This window comes from Barbatula barbatula (genome assembly GCF_947034865.1).
Source record: "Barbatula barbatula genome assembly, chromosome: 13".
Taxonomy (NCBI): Eukaryota; Metazoa; Chordata; class Actinopteri; order Cypriniformes; family Nemacheilidae; genus Barbatula; species Barbatula barbatula.
Genome location: NC_136776.1, coordinates 12,976,954 through 12,997,441, shown reverse-complemented (window position 1 = coordinate 12,997,441; position 20,488 = coordinate 12,976,954). Strand labels below are relative to the sequence as shown.

Genomic DNA, 20,488 nt, shown 5'->3' with positions numbered 1-20,488 from the left:
GTTGCTGAATTGTCTTTAGGGAACCAAAAGATGGATTCAATTAAATGTATAAACAGTTCTGGAGTTAGACAAGACCTGTTCACACACACCTTTCTGTCTGTTTTCATATTATTATTTTCAATAATAATTTCACTATTTCATCATTAAATGAATAGGTTTTTTATTGTCAATTTCAAACCCAGGAGAGCAAATGAAATATTATATGGGCTCTTACACTGTAACTATTGACCTGTTAGCCATTTGGTAACCTTGTTTTTGTCACTTTTAAATAACTGTAAAAACTATCCTCTGAAAATATTATTGAAATTAAATATAAGCCCTTGTTTGTGGGAGAAGTGCAACAAAACTGCAACGTCAAGAGTTTCTGTAATCTAATGCTATGAGCGAAATGCAGACCTAATGAGATTTTGCCATCATTGTGCCCTTGAGGAAAACATTAAACCCCAGTGCCTACCTAGACAACATTTTAAGGCATCATACTGTAACTACATTATTATGATCCCTTTATAGACAACTAATTTTGGCCAAATTCAAATTAACGGCAGTATTGCATGTGTAGGGCATGTAGGTTATGATTTTAAAGGTAAAGTGTCTCAACGCTCACTTCTATCACAGAGCCCAATCTATGACATAGATGTCTCTGTAGGGAAAGTGCAGTCAGAGCAGTATTATAAATGTTGATAAACATGACATCAGTCACTAAACTCTCACAGAAGAGCATCTTAACACAGCTGTGAATTCTGTTGAACATGTTCGCCGAGCTCACAGTGCCGCGAGGCGTTATTTTTCGTTAATGAGTCCCGGCAGGCACGTGTTTAGCCTCCCTGATGGTGAGACTGAGAACAGAAGGAAAGATATTTGTTTTTAGACATTTCTCAGTTCGGCCTGAATTACTCTGCTGTGTTTGCAAATGAGGCTCTAATTCCTTTTCTCATTGTCTGCTTTGAGAAAACGTCAGTTTTTGTCCTGAGATAACGTAAATTCATTTTATTATTATGAAGGTAATAAAAACCAAAGGATTTATCACTATTTATGTTGCTCACACGTAGGTTGAAGGGTTTGAACAAACCCTGAACACTTCATCGGAATAAAACACTATCATTATTGATGTGTGCTGGTAATATTTTGTCTTAAGGTGTTCATCCATAAATGTAAACACAGAAGCAACCACCCAAAAGCATCTGGCAACCACCCAGAGCACTTTTTAAACCATTTAGAACACCCCAGCAAACAGCTAGTACCTACTTAAACATCCTCCCAACCATAGATAAACATTCTAACATCCCAGAACAAACACAACAGCACCACCATAGCAATACGCTTCTTAGAACTTAGAAATGTGCAATCAACCTAGAGCATTCTACTTATCTTCAAGCAATGCCGCAACGTTACTACTTAGAATGCCATTGCAACAATGTCATCCCAATCACCCAGAATACCCTAGAAAACCCTGAGAAAACAACTAGCACCTACTAAAGCACCTTCCCAAACACACAGCAATCTGTTAACAACCCAGCACTTTCTACTTAGAACCTAGCATAGCGGTTGCTATGGTGTTGTCCCCAGAAAGAATTTCATTGTACAGTGAAACGTGTTTTCCTCACTGTGCACATGACAATAAACGCTTTGAATCCTGAATCTGAATCATAGAAACATGCTTATAAATACTTAGAACACCCTAGCAACAGTGTCATTCTGACCTATCAGAACACCCTAGCAACCATCAAGCCATACCCTAACAACCACTCGAACACCCTTTCAGCCACCTAACAAACATGCTTACATCACAGAGCATGACACTAACCACTTATAAACCACATAGCATCACAGTAATAGCTACTTGGAACACCACAGCAACCACATCATCCCAACCCAGCCAAAACATCTGGCACCGAGCAACCATTCAAACACCCTTCCAAGCAAATAGCTATGTGCTAACAACATTCTGCTTACCACCTAGCAATACCATAGCAACTACATAGTAACACAATAATAACTACTTAGAATGCCACAGCAACAGCATCATCTTAGCCCAACCACTCAGAACGCCTTTTTTCACCACCAATGTCATAGCAACCACATAACAACGTACTTGGAACTACTTAGAACACAATAACAACAGTGTCTTCCTGCCCCAACCACTCAGAACACTTGGAAAACCATAGCAACAACTTCTTTTAAGCTACAATAGCCATCACGAGGGTGGTACTCTTAAGGGTTCCTGCAGGTACAAAACATAAGATTTGACACCTTTTTGGGTACATGATTGGCCATGACCAAAAAATTACCATCGCAATACCTTTTTTGTCAGTGTACCGTGATCACCTAGCAACACCATAGCAACCGCATAGCAACACACTACTACAATAACAACTTAGAACACCCTAGCAACGTTTCATCCTGATCCCCGAGGACACCCTAGGTACCACAGAGCAGCACCCTAGCATGTTAATGACTACTTAGCACACTCTAGCAACAGGGTCATTCCATCCACCCAGATCACCCTGACTACAACTGAGCAAATACCCAGAACACACCACACAAATTCATACAACCACACGTCATCGTCACGTCATCTCCCTAGAAACCCCTAGGGCTGTGTGAAAGCTCTGCATAGGAAATCTTCATGTAGTGTTGATCTGTACAATAGCGTGTTTTGTACGACCCCCTACCTCTGATGCATTCATCAATGGGGTGTGTGTTCAAAATGAGTAATTTATTATAATGGCAGTGAAAAACACTGGAGAGAGACATGCAGACAGAGACAGGCTCTAGGGTAAGATGTGTGCGCGTGTCGTTTACAGTGTGATTATGAGAATGCGTTTTCAGCTTAGCTTTGTGCTGACACTGCCTGAATAATCAAAATCTTACATCTCCTGAGATAAGGCTGTGCTGCATCTGTACAGTGTCGTGTAAAATCAGTCAAAGCCTCAAGCAAATCTTCTATTTACTGAATTACAGACCCTGAACTGAAAATTCTGCGTGACTTTAATTTCAAAGCCCTGCACCTCAGAGTGAATAAATGTAATGTGACATGGTTTTACGTTTGAATGTTCTTACAAATAACCCATTTCGGCGCTGAGCCGTGTGAAGATATAAAGCATTGTTCTTCAAGACACACAGATAGTGAGGTTTTGGGAATTTACATCTGCGACACGGAGTTTGTCCCTCGCTGCCTTTAAAATTCTTCTCATCTCTAACATCCCTTATTGATTATATATTTGTAAACATATCATGAATTAAAAATTTTGTTTTGTGGATGGAAGTCCATATGGCGCCTGCCCATTTTAAAGCAGTTTGAGGTATCTAAAGGATTACAAGCAAAAATGAACGTTCAAAACCTGTAAATGACTCTATTTTACAATGACACACAAAAGAAGATATTTGAGAAATGTCTCGGTTGTTTTGTTTTAATTCAATGGATGTCAATGGATACCAACATTCTGCAACATATCTTATTTTTTTGATCTGCAGAAGAAATTTGGGTGAACTATCTTTTCAACATTTTTAATGAGTGTAAATGTAAATTACATAATCTAATAAAAACAAAGTAAGTTGATTGTATGTATAAAACAATATGTTGAATTTATGTTGAATGAAGCTTATTGAGAAAAATCGGTATACATTAAAAAATAATATTCAGGTAATATGTTATAATATAACATACATACAGTACATATACAGTAAGTTAAATACATTATACATAACTATTGGTTATTAAATACATTTCTTTAATATTGGGGCTCCAATTTACTGTTTCTATGGATAAAGTTAAAACACAGGTTAAAAAATCCCCCGTGTCGAACTATTTCATACGTTTTTCAATATCATCTAACATTTTTGAGTGATTTCCAGTGCGTTTATTGCATTAAGATAAACATGTCATAGAGAATGTAAGAAATACTACCTGCATTTAACCTATCTCTCTCTCTCTCTCTCTCTCTCTCTCTCTCTTTCTATCTCTAGCACCTATCCAGCCGACACAGCGTCCAGCAAAGCACATCCCAGGTATTCCTGTCATTTTTAGCAGTATTTGAGCCGTCAGAAACATTCAGAGTCTTTAACATGTTAACACATGCGGATCTACGTGTAGGTCATGCTTCACCATAGGCTAAAATGTGACAGGAAATGTTGAGTTTGTCTGAACACCTTGTTCACTTTGTGTTAGTCATGATAAAAGACCTTTAACCCTTACGCTTGTGTGAACATACTTCTGTAACAGTATGTTTTAAGTGTAGTCTTGAATATAGGTCAGTAAAATAGGCATTTCAATTCTACGGATGAATTATTGAATATGAGAGTTTTATACCTCAGCTATACCTTTTTAATGTCGATGTTAAATTGACATCATGTTAGCATTATGATGATGTCGTGTTGATGTTATGTTGAATTATGTCATTTTGACGTTATATTAGCATTATAATGATGATGGAATGTTATGTTGTATTATGTTATAGTTGCGTTATATTAGTGTTCTAATGGTGTTGTGTTGTATTGTTATATTGACGTTATATTAGTGTTCATATTAGTGTTCACATGCTGATGTTTTGTTGAGGTATTTAGATGTTTTATCGATTTTATGTGAATATTGTGTTATTAATGCTGTATGTGGTGTTTTCAGGAGGGAGGACGACAGAAACACGGTGACTCGTGTCGGATGCCTGTGCCACACCATCTATTCGTCAACCTGAAGAGCTTCACGTACAACACCATCGGCGAGGACACCGATATCTTCTTCTCTCTTTATGACCTGAGAGAAGGCAAACAAATCAGGTCAAGATGCTTTTACAAGTTATTATTCTTTAAAAACATGAATGCCCTGTATGTATGAAAACAGTAGAGCTGGACTACTCCAATAGGCAAACCAAGATCATCTTTAAGGCAAGATTCACATTTCGCGTCTTTTCCGCACGCATATTCATTATTTTAAATGTAGACGCGCGGAAATAGGGGGCGACGTGATCGCACATGCAGCGAGACACGCTCTTTTTTTCAGGCACGCCGGCGCCGCATCGAGATGAAAAAATCTAAACTTTTCAGAAATCCGCAAGCACACCGCAAGTCGTGTGACAAGAATCAACCATCCAAAATAGACAAACTCAGTGAAGATGGAGACACAGATGATCACAGCATTACTAAATCTAGTAGCAGAGTTATTGAAAGGTGTTTTCAGTGCATATAATCCAAATATCATTTGTTTATACTCCTGGTCTCAACGGCTATCGTAGCCCATGCTTGCTTAGCGACGGCAGACGCCAGGAGAGCACAAAGTCCAGACGCTTTGGAAAAAAAGGACGTTTTTTTGTGAATCACCCCTAAATCATTAAATTCTACGAAAAGTAGAGCTTGCACTTTTTTTTCTAAATGGCACCCGTCTTACGAGGCGCTGTAGAGGATAAAATGTCTTTTCGTTTTATTTTGTTGAGGGGGAATCTGAGACTTGACAATAAAGTCTGTTGATGTAAATTTTAGCAGGAGAGAAACACGGTATAGATTGATGGACTCAATTCAGAATTCCAGCGGTTCAGGCATTCGGTTATAAATCTTAAAGAATGTCCATTTTCATCGCTTCCAATTAAACTTAAAATGGAGGAGATCCTTTATTACAAAGCCACTGCTTGTTTTGTTTTTCCTTCGCAGTTCAATGCGTCAATCTTAAGAGAAATGAGGCCACTGCCAGAGTTCTCCTTTGGGAGTGTTTAAAAAGTAATTTTTACACCTCATTAATTAAATTAAAGCCTTTGTAAGCCACTGTGAGATCGAGATGATGACTTTAAGTTTCAGTTTGATGCGTTTTGTCCGTTTATGGAATGTTATAAAAAATAAACAACGGAGAACAGACCCTAACTTAAAAGAGCAGCGTCATCTGTTCACCATTTTACTGTATTTTACTATAAAAGAGTTTGCTTTAGTTTGTGCTTGTTTTATACAAACGTTCAGTTAATGACGGGTGTATTAAGAGATGGAACCTTTTAGCAAAAACACATTTCTGCATCAGTTTTTTCATGTTTACCGATACGTTTTGATACAGTTAATATCGGGCTTAAAATCTGAAGCAATGCTCCCTTTATTGTGTATTATCCATATGTCATTTTAGACAACCTACAACCTATAACCTACTATTTCCAAAACTGACATGTCCATATAATTGACCACAGTTATCCAAATGTCCTCGATCTGAAACACTTTATAAAACCTTGTAAAGACTTGATTGTTAGGACTGATTTAAAGAAAGCAGCTCGAGCTGTTGCTATAGTAACCGTTTCGGACAAACAAAGACTTCTGTTCAGCATCACGTGAACGTACATCCTGACTCAATTTAACTTTATAAAGAAATGTCTGAAACTCTATTGAAACCGTCTTTAACTATGATGCAGAATTAAAACAGTTTTGAGTTCGTTTGGTGGACATTTTAATTTGGGGGTCCAGACCCTCACAAAGCCCTCCTGTAAGTTCTTCCCAGGAGCAATTGAACCTTTTTTGCCAGCAAAAGAAAGTCGGTCACAGTGCAATGGGGTAGGTAAGCATTCATTTCTTGAGACTTTGATCATGAGAGACAGTCTCACCATTGAGACAGAATGCTCTCTCTTTGTAAATTCTTCCTAAATTTCTCATTCCATCCGAGATCTTTCACGGCGCGTCTAGAAAGTATCCGCTGTGCTATTCTTTGCCTTTGCTTGTTTTGTTCCCTGCAGTATTCTTTAACGTGTAAGGCATACATAGCTAACAAAGCCAACAAATCGATTCAGAGCTTTTTAGGATTAACGTAAAGGGATAGTTCACCCAAAAATGAAAATTCTCACATTTATTCGCCCCAGTCATTGTTCGGTTACCAACATTCTTCAAAATATCTCCTTTTGTGTTCTGCAGAAGAAAGGAAGTCACACACATTGGAAAGGACAAGTGAGTGAGTAAATGATGACAGACTCTTCCACTAAAATTATGTCATCCAAACTCCTTCCCTGCAGTCAACACCCACTTTTTACGTTTCGCTCATTTAATGATACTGTACAGAATATACTGGCAAGGGCTGCCTGCATGTTTCTTCACATTGATTATTGAATTTCCTATTTAATGCAACAAATTACGTAAAATACATTGAATAGGATTTTTTGGCTCCATTTTTTTGGATCTAGCTCGGCAAATTCTTCTTTGACTTTAAGACATTTCATTCAGGACCATTTAAAGATTTTCACCTGAGGTTTTAATTCCTATCTGACCTTTTATTCTGTGGACAAACAGCATCGTGATTTCAAAGCTGGAAAAAACACCAAAGTGCCTGGTGTTATATAAATTGCACCAGCCAAAGAAAGCCGGCCAAGATTATTATTCACAAAGCACCCACAGAGCTCTCTTTCTCTCTCTCGCTCTCTCTCTCCACCCACTCCTCGCGGCTTCGGCTTTGACAGGCTGATAATGGTGCTTCTGCCTCCCTCTCAAAAGCTGTCTGACCCTGGAGTGGGCCACAGGTTTCATCCAAATTTATATCATTCCTGGTCAAATCTGAAAAGAGAGACATACCGTGTGAAACCATTTGGTTTGGTGTAGAGACTCGCATTGCGAAACTTTCAAGAAGGTTGAAGTTTCTCACTAGCGCAGCCCAATTATTCTATGGAAGTAAATCATCTGCATATTGCATTTGCTGTCATGTCTTTGTTTTGCGATCCCGCACGTTGGATAAAAATAAGAGTTTCGTGTCAGACCAAGGTAGTTTGATAAACTTACAAAGTTACGATTGCAGACTTTTGAGTTACGGTGAAAACCTGTAAAAACAATGTTTATTCTTCAGAATAACATGCACGGATCAAACATGCACGAAATACCAGAGGTATGTTAACTTTGCATAAAAGTTACTCTTAAAGGGTGCATACCACAGTCAAGTGTCCGTGTGTAAATCCGTTTTTGTAAGTCTCTATATGTGCGTGTCATTGCCATATTGTGCCAATGGGATAAGTATACATCAGACCCCGGAATTCTGTTTTTGTTTTCATGTGACTTCAAAAACGATACGTAACATATCTGCCCCCAAACGGTCTGTTTCTCAACATCTCACAATTTATTTTTGTGAAGTTTCTTTTTGAATGTCTGCCACTTATTTCCACAAGCACACACGCCCGCATCATGACGCACATATTGAAGCTGGGACGCATGCAAACAAGAACAAATCCGGTTGGAGTGATGGGAGTATTGTTGTGCTTGTTGTTGCATCTACACTGGCCTTGTTTTCACTCCCAGCAGGACGAAATTATCTCCATCAGATATGTTTCTCACTTTCTGTGGTTCTCGGAGTACAGCTGGCCGGTTCTTATTACAGTTGTAATGTATGCAATATGTCGCCAATTTAATTGTCATCGTTGCTTTCATTGGGATTTATTATTGTATGATTCTATGACTCTTAAGTCAACATAACATAACAAAGCCATGAAAACAATAACAGTAACTGCAGGATTCTAGTCATGCTGCAATGCATGCTGGGGGCTTTTCCAAAATGAACTTTCAAGCCAAATATGTTTACCAATATCTATTTTAAAAATGATATATTTATGTAAACATAACCGTTTGTGGTAGCTGTGTAACGATACACGACACTGGGACGAGAAATGGCCAATTCTTAACACGGTGTTAGTGTTTTAGTTTATGATAAGATCTGTCTTTATCACCGTCTTCACTGTCAGCCATTACGTGTACTGTAAATGCATTACTTATCTCATCTCTGGTAGTCATGTTCTTTTTATAACCGAATGAAATCCTGTGTGTCTCTAATCAAACAGAAATGTATAATTCAGCTTTTAACAGCCATTCAATATTTGCACTTAATAATTGTATTACACCGCAGCTCTCCAGTAGTTCATTTCCCGTGCTGAAACCCTTGTCCTTCACAAACTCAAATCCAACGTCTGAACATGTTTTACAAAGATCATACGTCAACCTAATATCCTATCACCCCGACACACACTCCAGACGTTAAGTATGTTATTTACATGCGCTCTATGAAATAACAATCGGGCCGATTGTTCAAATCCCATTGTGTCACGAGTCGTTTCTACGGGACAAAGCTGAGTGAATAATAGCGCTGCGTATGAGAGAAGATTTTAATGAATACTTTCTGCCATCGGAAGACAATACCGTCTCCTTCAGGGAAGTGGATTGTGCCTTCCAACTATGTGATTGGTTGCCCTGAGACGTTTTCTCAGCGTGATTTAATATGAACTTCTAAAACGTAAACACATTCATGTACATGTGACATCGGAGATTCACTTCACGTATCAAACAATAATTCTCTTATATAACCTGAAAGCATGATCGAGCCCCCGATGAGACGCAGGGTGTAATGCATCTCATCTCATAAGTGAATAATTGGACATGAAATATTGATATGCAACATACTGCCGACAGTTCGCTGTTTCTTATGATTTCTTATATTTGCGTGAGAAGAGGGCAGAGGTGGACAGGACAAGGACATTTTGACATCAAGTGTATTTTTGTGCAGTGTATTTACTTTTACACGGAAAAGTTTAATTCACTACTTATTTCACTATATTTTATAAATATACTTTTATTCCTTTTACTCAAGTAAAATTTGTAATAAGTAAGAAACGTCAGAAAGTCAGAGAGAACTTTACATAATGTATGTATGAAAGGTAAAAAACGTATTAAAGTCAAAATATAATTGAGAGTAAAGATACAAAAATATTTTCAACGATATCCGATAGCGGATTATTCAGAGTGATATCTGCCGATATCCGCAGAATGTTATTCAATCATCTAATGAGTAGTGATATAAAACATCAAACTGGTGATGTTTTTTAACATTTTCCATATTCAGAGCACAAATTCAGGATATATCGGCCCTGATCATTGGCTGTTTTTAATTCAAAGTAATTCAAAGACAATTGAAACTCTGTGTTTGTTTATTTACAGACATTTTTTTATATATATCGGCTTAGGTTAAACGTCCACATAAGTATGGATAAATAAACAATTCAAATAAGAGTTGCCAGTCCATTTACAATTCAGTTGTTGTATTGTAGATCAATGAAAACATGAACTTGTGTCACAATATTATGCACATAGTTCCCTATCGATACTTCACTCGTACTTCGTAGCAGGACGCTATGGGGAAAACTCCTTTTTCTCCGATGACTGAAGCAATTCAACAGCGCAGTGAAAACTGCACGCTCATTGGTTTGAAAAAAGTAAAACTTTAAAACAATGGTAGCGGAGCTGCCGGACCAATGGCGATGGTACCCGCCAGAAAGGGTGGGGCTTACGGCTATATAAGCCGACGCATCGCCGTAGGGTCCTCAGATCTCTTCTCCTTCAGCGACGACACTTCTTTGCTTCCCGAGACTGACTGACTTCGCCGTCGAGAGAGCACCTGCAGCGGATTCGACCTCCTGCTCAGCGGCTTCGCTTCCGGCGGATCCTGTCGGCGGCTTCGCTAGCGAGCGGTTTTCGCTACTCAGCAACGGTCTTTTCCCTGCTGCTATCCGGCGACGCTAAAAGAGCCATTTCTCCCGGCGTTGTTTCCTGACGGGCACGACGAGTGCGTCTCATGCTTGGGTCTCTCCCACGCTGAGGACGCGCTCAAAGAGACGGAATGCTCTCACTGCGAGAGTATGAGAGTTGGTAGCCCCTTTGTGGAAGAACTAGCCTTGGGTCGCAGATCTCTCTCAACTGCTAGTAGCAGCCCCGTGGCCCATTCCCCTGAGGCGGGACCTCCTCTCTCAGGCAGGGAACACGATATGGCACCCCCAGCCAGAGCTGTGGGCTCTACACCTTTGGCCTCTCGACGGCAGCCTACGGACCTCCCCGAGGGGCGTTCTGAACACCATATCCCAGGCTAGAGCCCCATCCACTAGACGTCTCTATGCCCTCAAATGGTCTGTCTTCGCCTCCTGGTGTACACCAAGCGGCGCTGACCCGGTGTCCTGTGACATATCGCTGATACTGTCATTCTTGCAAGAGTTGTTGGATAACGGCCGTGCCCCTTCCACGCTCAAAGTCTATGTGGCAGCCATTTCAGCCTCACATACCCACATCGAGGGAAAAGGAGTGGGCAAAAACGACCTCATCGTTCGTTTCTTGAAGGGCTCTAGGCGGCTACACCCCCCTCGCCCTCTTACAGTTCCCACTTGGGATCTGCCCACGGTCCTGAGGGCTCTAAAGAGCCCTCCCTTTGAGCCTCTGCTATCTGTGGACATCCGTTCCTTAACGCTCAAGACCGCTCTACTTCTCGCTTTAGCATCGGTGAAGCGTGTGGGCGACCTACAGGCTCTCTCTGTGAGCCCATCCTGTCTTGAATTTGGGCCTAACAACGCCAAGGTCGTCCTCAAACCAAGGCATGGCTATGTACCTAAGGTACTCTCTACTCCGTTCAGAGCACAGGTTATTACGCTCTCTGCTCTCCCCTCCTCCGAGCGGGACCCAGAGCCTAACCTGCTTTGCCCAGTCAGAGCATTAAAAATCTACATTGAGCGCTCCGCCCCATTCAGACGGTCGGAACAGCTCTTTGTGTGCTTCGGTGACCGCACCAGAGGGTCTTCAGTCTCGAAACATAGACTGTCAAAATGGATAGCCCTTCAGGCCCGGGTCCTATCTGCTTTGGATTAGGCCGCTGAGCCCTGGCTCTATAGCCACGCCAGCACCTAATATTTTTTGGGACGATTAACCAGACTAGGCCACCTACTAGCTTGATCTTCTCCGCCTTTTCAGGGATTCCCTGTTCTACCCCGTCTCCGAGCCAAGGCTCCGAGACTAACTGTGTTTTCGTTCCATCTGTAGCACGGCGTGATTATACTGGTTCCCCATAGCGTCCTGCTATGCAGTACGAGTGAAGTATCGATAGGGAACGTACTCGGTTACTAACGTAACCTCGGTTCCCTGAGATACGGGAACGAGTACTACGTTCCTTGCCGTGCTACGAGCTGCATTGTCGTCGCTTCAGTCGAAGTAACCTGAGGACCCTACAGCGATGCGTCGGCTTAAATAGCCGTAAGCCCCGCCCTTTCTGGCGGGTACCATCGCCATTGGTTTAAAGTTTTACTTTTTTCCAACCAATGAGCGTGCAGTTTTCACTGCGCTATTGAATTGCTTCAGTCACCGGAGAAAGGAGTTTTCCCTGTAGCGTCCTGCTACGCAGTACTCGTTCCCGTATCTCAGGGAACCGAGGCTACGTTAGTAACCGGGTATGTTCTCTTAACTGTGGATCTGGTTTTGTAAACAAACGTTATAGCGGAGTCCATGTTTCCTAGCTGTGGTGTTCAAGTGAGGCTCTCTCATCACACAAAATATTCTCGCATTCGTTTCAGTTGTGCGTGACAGAAATAAATTAAGTTGCCCCAAAAGTCATTCTGTATTTCAGAATAAACTGAGGACCTAATGTTTTGCAAAGTGCAACAGCGAAATGTTTTGAAGCCCATTTTTGTTTTTGACGCAGTGTATTTGATATGTATGAAGACTGGTTCCTGTGGATGGCATATGGCAGCATTCTCAGCATTGGGTAGCTGGCTCGCAGTTGTGAATTAATATCTAATTAAGATCTCGACAATAACATGTCAGACTTTACTGGCACTTTACTGAGAAAGTCATTGGAGTGCGATGTTTCTTTTGCATCAACATTTCTTTAATCGACGCCGTTGTTGACATTTGGAAAGACAAAATGTTGAATTCTTAAAGAGATGGTTCACCCAAAACCACCCACACTGCGTGTTTCTCGCACAGACCTTTTCGCTGTAATCGGCTGTGTGGCGTCCCAGACTAGATAAGGCTGTATTGAAGCGGACAGGAAGTGTGCAGCTTTATTTCCTGTGATCCAATTATAGCCTGTTTAACTCATTCATCTTTACATCCATGCTGGAAAGCAAGAGAGAAGAACATTATTTATGCTCAGCGCCGTCCTCCGCCAGTGTCTTCGTCGTATGGGGTCTGGAATAATTCACTAGTGTCTTTTTAATTTGTTGTCATTAGGAGCAACAGGGGCCCTGAGGTTACATTTATATTAAAATTCCATCCACTCGGTTTCGGAAGATATTTAAGGAATACAGTGTTGACGACTAATTTTAAGTTGGTTAGGGAGGTCATTGGATTCTGGTTCTCCACCACCCAAAACAAAACACGTTATAGGACTTTTCTAAAGACTAGGATTGTGTTTTTAAGGTGAAGGATATAATGCCACTGATTTACTATTTATAGGTATGTGTTTAGGTTCATTTCGGATTCATTCTGTGAACTACTAACAATATTTCTCCCTAATTTCTAATAAAACTTGTTTCCGTCTGCATTTATTTGCAGAAAACTGGAGAAACAGGTCAAACTAACAGGAAAGATGCTCTGTATATTTCAGACCTCAAATACGGCAAAGAAAACAAGTTCAGATTCACTTTTAAGCAATACAACAGTAGTATTTGTACGTGTATTTAGGAAAAGTCAAAAACAATATGTGATAACCTGGATTTTTATCAGTTTGTGATTTTTCATGCTGTCAGTCTTTCACGTTGCTGTCGGATGACTTTGTCACTCCTGAGCTTTGATTTTGTTGAAATTCAACAGACACTGGACTGAAATGACCACAATATTTATAATATATCAGAAATCTATAAATGCTGATTAAATGAAAATTTGGAATGGTCTGGTAATGGAGTACATTGGATGTCCAATGTGTTTTTTTTTGTTTTCCTTGACTGAATTATCAATATATGCAAATTACAACCTGCCCACGTGAGCTTCTAATAAACATTGATTTCTTCCGACAGTGAGAAGTTTATGGTGAGACTTAACAAAAACGGCGGGCCAAAAAATCCAGAAAAGGTCGACCGTCTCTGCGCGCTCTTTACGGTGAGAACCGTTCATTATCTCTTGTTATTGCTTGGGATTGTAAATATCATGCTTACAAATGGACATTAAGACAAAATAGTCTTTAACCAAAGGGGGGTTTTATTGTTTAAGGGATTGCTCTTTTATAGTTCAACAGATTTAATGTTTAGAGTTCAGTTTGAGGTGTAGGCTTTTTAACAGTCTAGTCCATTTCTTATGAGAATCATTTAGCATGCACAATACTTCCAACAATCTCCATTTGCTCTCCTTAATTTTTTCATCCGTGTACATCTAACAAACTCTCATTTGCTTCTCTCATTTCCCACACAGGATCTTAGCAACAAAGACATGAAGCGAGATCTGTATATCGTGTCGCAGGTCATTAGGACGGGTGAGTTTCTCGTTGCATGTAGACTCTCTCACCTTCCCACAATTCCTAGCTCCCTCCATTTCCTTTGTTTTGAGCCCGATGTGGCAGAGTTGCCATGTGTCAATACACTTCCCTGATACAAAAATTGCATATCTAGGGTTGGTACGTAAGCAACGTGTTGCTGATCCATTTCAGCTTCACAGAGACGGACGGCTGTGGATAAGGTCCTGTGACACCCGCAAATCAAAGGCGACATTTTCTGGTACAGGCCAGTCTTAAAATAGAAAAGCATCTCTCCCTTCCCGTTTTCATACCGCTTTAGAGAATTCTGTAATTGTGAAGGATGCCGAATATCAAAGTAACCAGAACATCAATGTAGTTAACATCACTGTGCTTACATGCTGATCAATAACGCGAATGCTAAATGTAGATTAAAAACTTTATGGTTCATTAAGTATCACAAATTTGGTTGAAATGCTGGAGACATATAGCAAACAGTAAACAGAATGATGGATATAAATTATTTAATATTGCTGTATTTTGTTAACTGTTGTGTTTCCATGTACCTGTTCTGCATGTAAGCACTACTGTTGTTAAAATAAGCACGTGTCTGGTGCTCTTCATGCGGCACGTCTTTGGCGAGAAAGAAGCAGAGCGGAAGTGGTTAAAATGAAGCACGTTTGGTGCTAGATAAAGATATATCTGCAAAAGATCATGTTCATGTTCCTGAGAGCGCGTGTGATTCTCCGATGTGTAGAAACGGCTCAATTGTAACAACCGAATAGTCAAATGTTTTAAATGGTTTATTAGGCTATGTCTCGCGGCCCGGATTGAACGAAGCAAAGGTCCGGATCCGGCCCGCCAAATTGAGTATGACTGGTATTAATGATATATTAGCTAACCATGATGATTTAAAAGTTGACCTGTCACTTATGATTTTGACGATATGTCAGTTTGATGACATTTCACTTCAACACACAAAAAGAGAGGTGCGTAAAGTAACCTGCAATGTTTCGTTTCAAGCACAGATGGCGACAGAGAGTCAAAAGTCAAAGTTACGAATTGCGACTTTAAACTGATTCGGCTTCCCTAGCGGTAACAAAAGGAATTGCAGTCTGTTTAAACAGACAAATATAACAACAGGATTTCTGATCAACAGGGCGGATGTTGCTGAATGACTCAAAGAAAGGTCCTCCTCATGTCCAGTACCGCCGGCCGTACGGATGTGCAGTGCTCGCCATGAGCGACATCCTCCAAACCATATCTGAACTCAAAGAAGAGAAAGACTTTGTTCTTAAAGTTTACACGTAAGTCTCTTTTACTCACTGTGATTCATTAGTCTTTAAGATTATTCAGTTACGAAAAGACAGAAAGAGTGTTTCTTGTGTTTGTTGTGAACTACATTTGATCAGGAGTGATGAATTGCTCGCTTGGTTTTGCGAATCTACGGCCTTGACAAACACTTGAGGTGATGGATAAAAACTGATCAATAATATGTTAACCTTTCAGTTCCAGCTGCTAGAGTGCCAGGGGTTCTTTTAGATTCGATTATTTGAGCGGAACATGTTGTAAACCTAAATTCATGTAAATTGTGCCTTGATCGTTCAAAACAGACGGAAGATGCTCTCTCAAATACAAATTACTCAGCGAAATGTGATACAGGCACTTCCTAGATGAGAATAATCTCAATTTTACAGTAAAAAAAAGATATTTATGTTGTCTGCCTACAGTACATAATATTTTAAGGCATCCTTAAAGCGTTTTAGAAATTGTTCATGTCAGTTTACCGTAGGGTTGCCATTTCCATAACACCAAAAAGGAGGACACTTTGCGGCATTTAGTGAGGCAAGAATAACTGCATCTGGTGTACTCGCAAATATCTATGGTATCATGATACAGTGATTCTGAAATAGACTACTCTATTCATTGCCAGACTATTTGATCTACGACATATCTTGATGTAGACCTATGTGTAACAGAAGAGGCATAAAATTGTTTGTTCACAGTATTTGTATTTATTTAAGACACTCCTGTATGACTGCCTGGTGATGCTTGACTGCATGATAGACTTTACAAAGCACTGCAGTTCAGATTTTGTCATCCTGAGGTGATGTTGCCTCTCGAAAATAAGACCTAAGGGTCTTAAGTACCAGCAGCTTGTCGCTTACCTTTATGTTTTTCAGTGCTGGCATGTCGGTCAATGGCGGCTTTCCCTTTACTACTAACGTCCACTTCACAGCGACATAGTGTGCTAAATCCATGGAAAGCATTTCTACTGCTTTTTTATATGAATTTGTGCTCTTTTGTCCATTCCGGATTAAATGATGTCTGACGTTTCAGCATGTTAACGTTATGATGTGACATAGCCTGTACGTGGACTCCACCTCCACGTCGCAGAGGCTTGTTTACGTTTTTAACCAATTATACATGAGATATTTATTTGACACCTCTTTCAGCCAATCATTTGTTTGACCGGCGATCTTACGGCGTCAGACGCTATGCTTTTGCGTCCCAATAAAGGTTTTAGAGCGCGTTTTTAAGGCCGATTCAACGCAACTCCGAAAAGGAGGACAAATGAGTGTCCGGCTTGAGGCTGCGCCGGACAGGGGGCTTGAAATCCGGACTGTCCGGCCAAAAGCCGGACATATGGGCACCCTAGTTTACCACCTTTTAAGATAGCTAGTGTTGCAATTTATGTAAGCATTGTGTGGTTTCTATTCAATCCAATAATGCATAGCGACAAGCTTAGGGAAATAAACAAACGTCAATAAAGGTTATATATATATATATATTATTAAAAGCTAAAGGTAGTGATGAATTGAATAATTTACACAATATTCTTTTTTGCTTATACTGTACTATTGTTAGCTTAGCCAAATGCTAACATTATTGACTCAGAAATCAGAAAAGGTCGAATGTTCCCTGTTTCGCATTAAAGGAGCAACCTTTGTGCGCCACGGTGGGTTTTTGACTAAATAGGGGTTACCATTTTGTTGTTCCCAGCTAGCACAGGTACGCCTGTAAGATGTCTGCTAAAGATCTGGAAAACATTTGCTGTATAAAAACATCTGCTAAACATCTTCGAAAGAGCAGTTTTGCATCCATTCTAAATCATCAACATCTTACAGGCATCTTCAAGTTGTCTATATGACATCTGACAGCAGACGTTTCCAAGACATTTAGCAGATGAGCAAACTACGTCTTGCAGACATCAAATAGCGGGCTGCCAGATCATGTTTGTGTGCTATCAGGGTTATTATGTTGTTTGTTTTTTGTTAAGATGTTGCAGCTGCCTGTGTACGCAATACACATTTTTTATTTACGTATCTAGCAGACGGTTTCATCCAAAGCGACTTACAATGAGTTCAAGTTACACGTTTGTATCAGTTTGTGTGTTCCCTGGGTTTCAAACCCCTTTGTGTAATACAGTGTTCTACCCAGTGATCTACGGGAACAATAGAAAAAAAAAGTTTTCAAAAAGAGCTGTGTGTAACATAAAACAGCACACAGCAAATAAAGCGGTATACACCTGGACGGTGACACGTGGTCAAATCTTCTTGCTATCCCCATCACAGACTTTCATTACCTCTGTGCGCAACCATGCGGTAAGCCCTCCTCTGTTTTATGGTCTTGGGAACTGACAGAACTGGTTAAATGAAAGAAGAACCCTCGGAAGAAAAAATAAGGTGTGTGGGAGAGATTGGAAAGACGGCAGTGATTCTTTGGATACCTCAGCGATAATGTGACATTAACCCACCGGTTTTAGTGAAGAATGGCTTAAATCATGATGAAATGTACATCTTGCATGCACCTTGACGTCGCTGTGGATTCAAGCAATATGCTTAAATATAAAATTGTTGATAATATATGCATTAAATGTGACGTATACATGCATATAATGTCTATTTGTTTGTGGGCGGTGTGGGTTTGTGCCGATCTTTGCTTACGCATGTGTGTCCGAGTATGCTAGCTACGTGGGGACATCTAGCGGTAGACTAGTAATGTAATGCATTTCTGTTCAGCCAGTCAGCTTTTCTGTGAATACACCCCTTTTTATTCTGTAATTTAGCAGCTTTTATCATCAAAGAGCCTGTGAAAAGAAACATGCAGTGTGGCTTTCCTCATGCATTTGGTGTAAAGCCGTTGCGATCCTGCAAGCGACGCACCACAACCACCCTTGACGCCCTTGGAACCAGTCGCAGTGACAGTCAACCAGATGGACTCTGCGGGAGTTCCCACAAAGCATCTGCCTGCTCTCCCGCCGTTTAAACTAGCATTAGCTGACGGAGGTCCCTTTCAGCTGCTACCGCGCCTTTAGACACTTCTGGATCAGGCTTTAACAACATCACTTCCCCTCAGGCCAGAGAGCTGCTGTTCTCAAACCTCCAACAACTCGCCCGCAGCGATTTAACAGCTACTAATGCTGGAATGTTCTGGCTCTGTTCCCGCACACGAGAGGGCCGCACATCTCTGATGTTAAACTGTGGAGTGCACTGGTAGTCTTCGTAGGTGATGGCATTCAGTGCTTGGCTGTACTTGACTGCTAGGTTTGCATTTGCTGTTAGCTTGTTCAGAGTGTTAATTCATGAATGGTGCCAATTGGGGTTAACTGTCTTTCAATGTGAACATTATCGCTTATTATAAAAAGCACACTTGAGTGAACTTCTACACTTCTAGTCTAGTACTAGTAAAAGACCTTTGACGTTTGTTGCATTTGCATCTTAAACTAGCTAAGTACCGCCTACTTACACAGGAACTGATTGATATGTAAGCAACCAACCGTAGTTTGTTTTGTTTGTATTTTAGGGACTGGCTTATCATAGATGTACAGTAGATATGTATAGATACGGTGTGCGCAGAACAAAAGCGAAGCGAATATTTGCATCGTGTACCTCTCAGGGTTATTCGTTTTTCGCATCATGTGAAACTTAAAAACATTACGCGACGAGGAGTGTCTTCATGCATATGAACAACAACAGCCCAAAGAGCACAGGTACTTCTTTAAGATGTCTGCTAAAGATCTGGAAAACATTGGCAGTGTAAAAACATCTGACACACGTCCTACAAAAGGCAGTTTTGCACATGTTTGGAGTCATACACATTTTACAAACATCTTGCAGATTTCCGCATGACATCTGAAAGGAGACGTCTCGGAGACAATTAAAAAATACGTCTTGTTATAAGGTTATATTTTCACAGAATATTCTTTACTTTATTTAGGATGATTTAAAAAAATAAATTAACAAATTACTAGATGGGTTTTCATAAACAGGGTCAGGTATATTAAAAACCAAAAGTAAATGAGTAAATGATTTAGACGGTAGCCAACGTAATACACAAGAAAGATCCTAATGAAAAAATCGAATCCTGCCTTACATTTATTTTATTCCTTGCTATGTTCTGTTTCACTCAAAAATAAAAGTTTATTTTGCGAATCCAGGCCTATTCAAGAGAATTCTGTGATTCCCTATTAGGACAATATCTGTTAGTATCAATGTTGAGTCTACACATTTGGGAATTACAGGAATACAAGCGATGAATCCACTTGCTTTATCTGTTCTTAATCTCTTAATGCTGGTCTTCTTTTTTTGTTTCTCGTCTCTTCCACAGTTGTAATAATGAGAATGAGTGGTTCCAGATCCATGAAAACATTATCCGCAAGTCTAGTACCAAATACACAGCGCCCAGCACCAACTACGGTAAGAGCATTTTAAAGTCAGATACTTGCTGGCTAATTTAATTTAAAAAGAAATTTGGAGGATCTATTGACAGAAATGCAATGTGTACTATGTTTAGAGGTGTATAAAGACCTTACATAATGAAGCATTTTGCTTTTATTACCTTAGGAATGAGATATTTCTATCTACATACACCGCAAATCCGCCATTTTGTTTCTACAGTAGCCCAAAATGGACAAACTGCTCTACAGAGCGCGTTTTGTTAATACGTTATCCCTTCGTCAAAGAGGTGAAAACGTGACAACATATTTGTTCTGTCAGTCGCCGTAGTGCTTTGAAATGGTGGCAATTCGCAACCTCACCACTAGATTCTACTAAATTTCACCGACTGGTCCTTTAATTCAATCATTTTTTTTGCAAGATTTAAGAGTCCTTGTAAAAGTCTTTGAAACCCCATTTCTTTTGATTTTGCTGAAATCAAACCTGTATTGTGTCTGATGGTCCTGTAATATCTGCAGTATGTGTTGTATTACTTGTGTAATTGATACAAAAACCGAAAGTGACATTGAGGAGCTAAAAATGTACCATGAGAGGAAATAAATTCTAAGGGTAATAATTGACACAT

At 40.1% G+C, this 20,488-nt stretch overlaps 1 protein-coding gene across 1 annotated transcript in view; it reads left to right on the top strand.

Moving 5' to 3' along the window:
- Positions 1-20,488, top strand: part of dock3 (dedicator of cytokinesis 3) — a gene marked incomplete at its 3' end in the record, with an annotated part of 151,381 nt that overhangs the window by 93,461 nt on the left and 37,432 nt on the right. The window contains exons 8-13 of the mRNA XM_079470648.1: positions 3,967-4,008; positions 4,622-4,773; positions 13,755-13,836; positions 14,146-14,206; positions 15,345-15,492; positions 19,796-19,884. Of these exons, the coding sequence (XP_079326774.1) occupies positions 3,967-4,008; positions 4,622-4,773; positions 13,755-13,836; positions 14,146-14,206; positions 15,345-15,492; positions 19,796-19,884 (574 nt within the window). The remainder of the gene's footprint in view (positions 1-3,966; positions 4,009-4,621; positions 4,774-13,754; positions 13,837-14,145; positions 14,207-15,344; positions 15,493-19,795; positions 19,885-20,488) is intronic.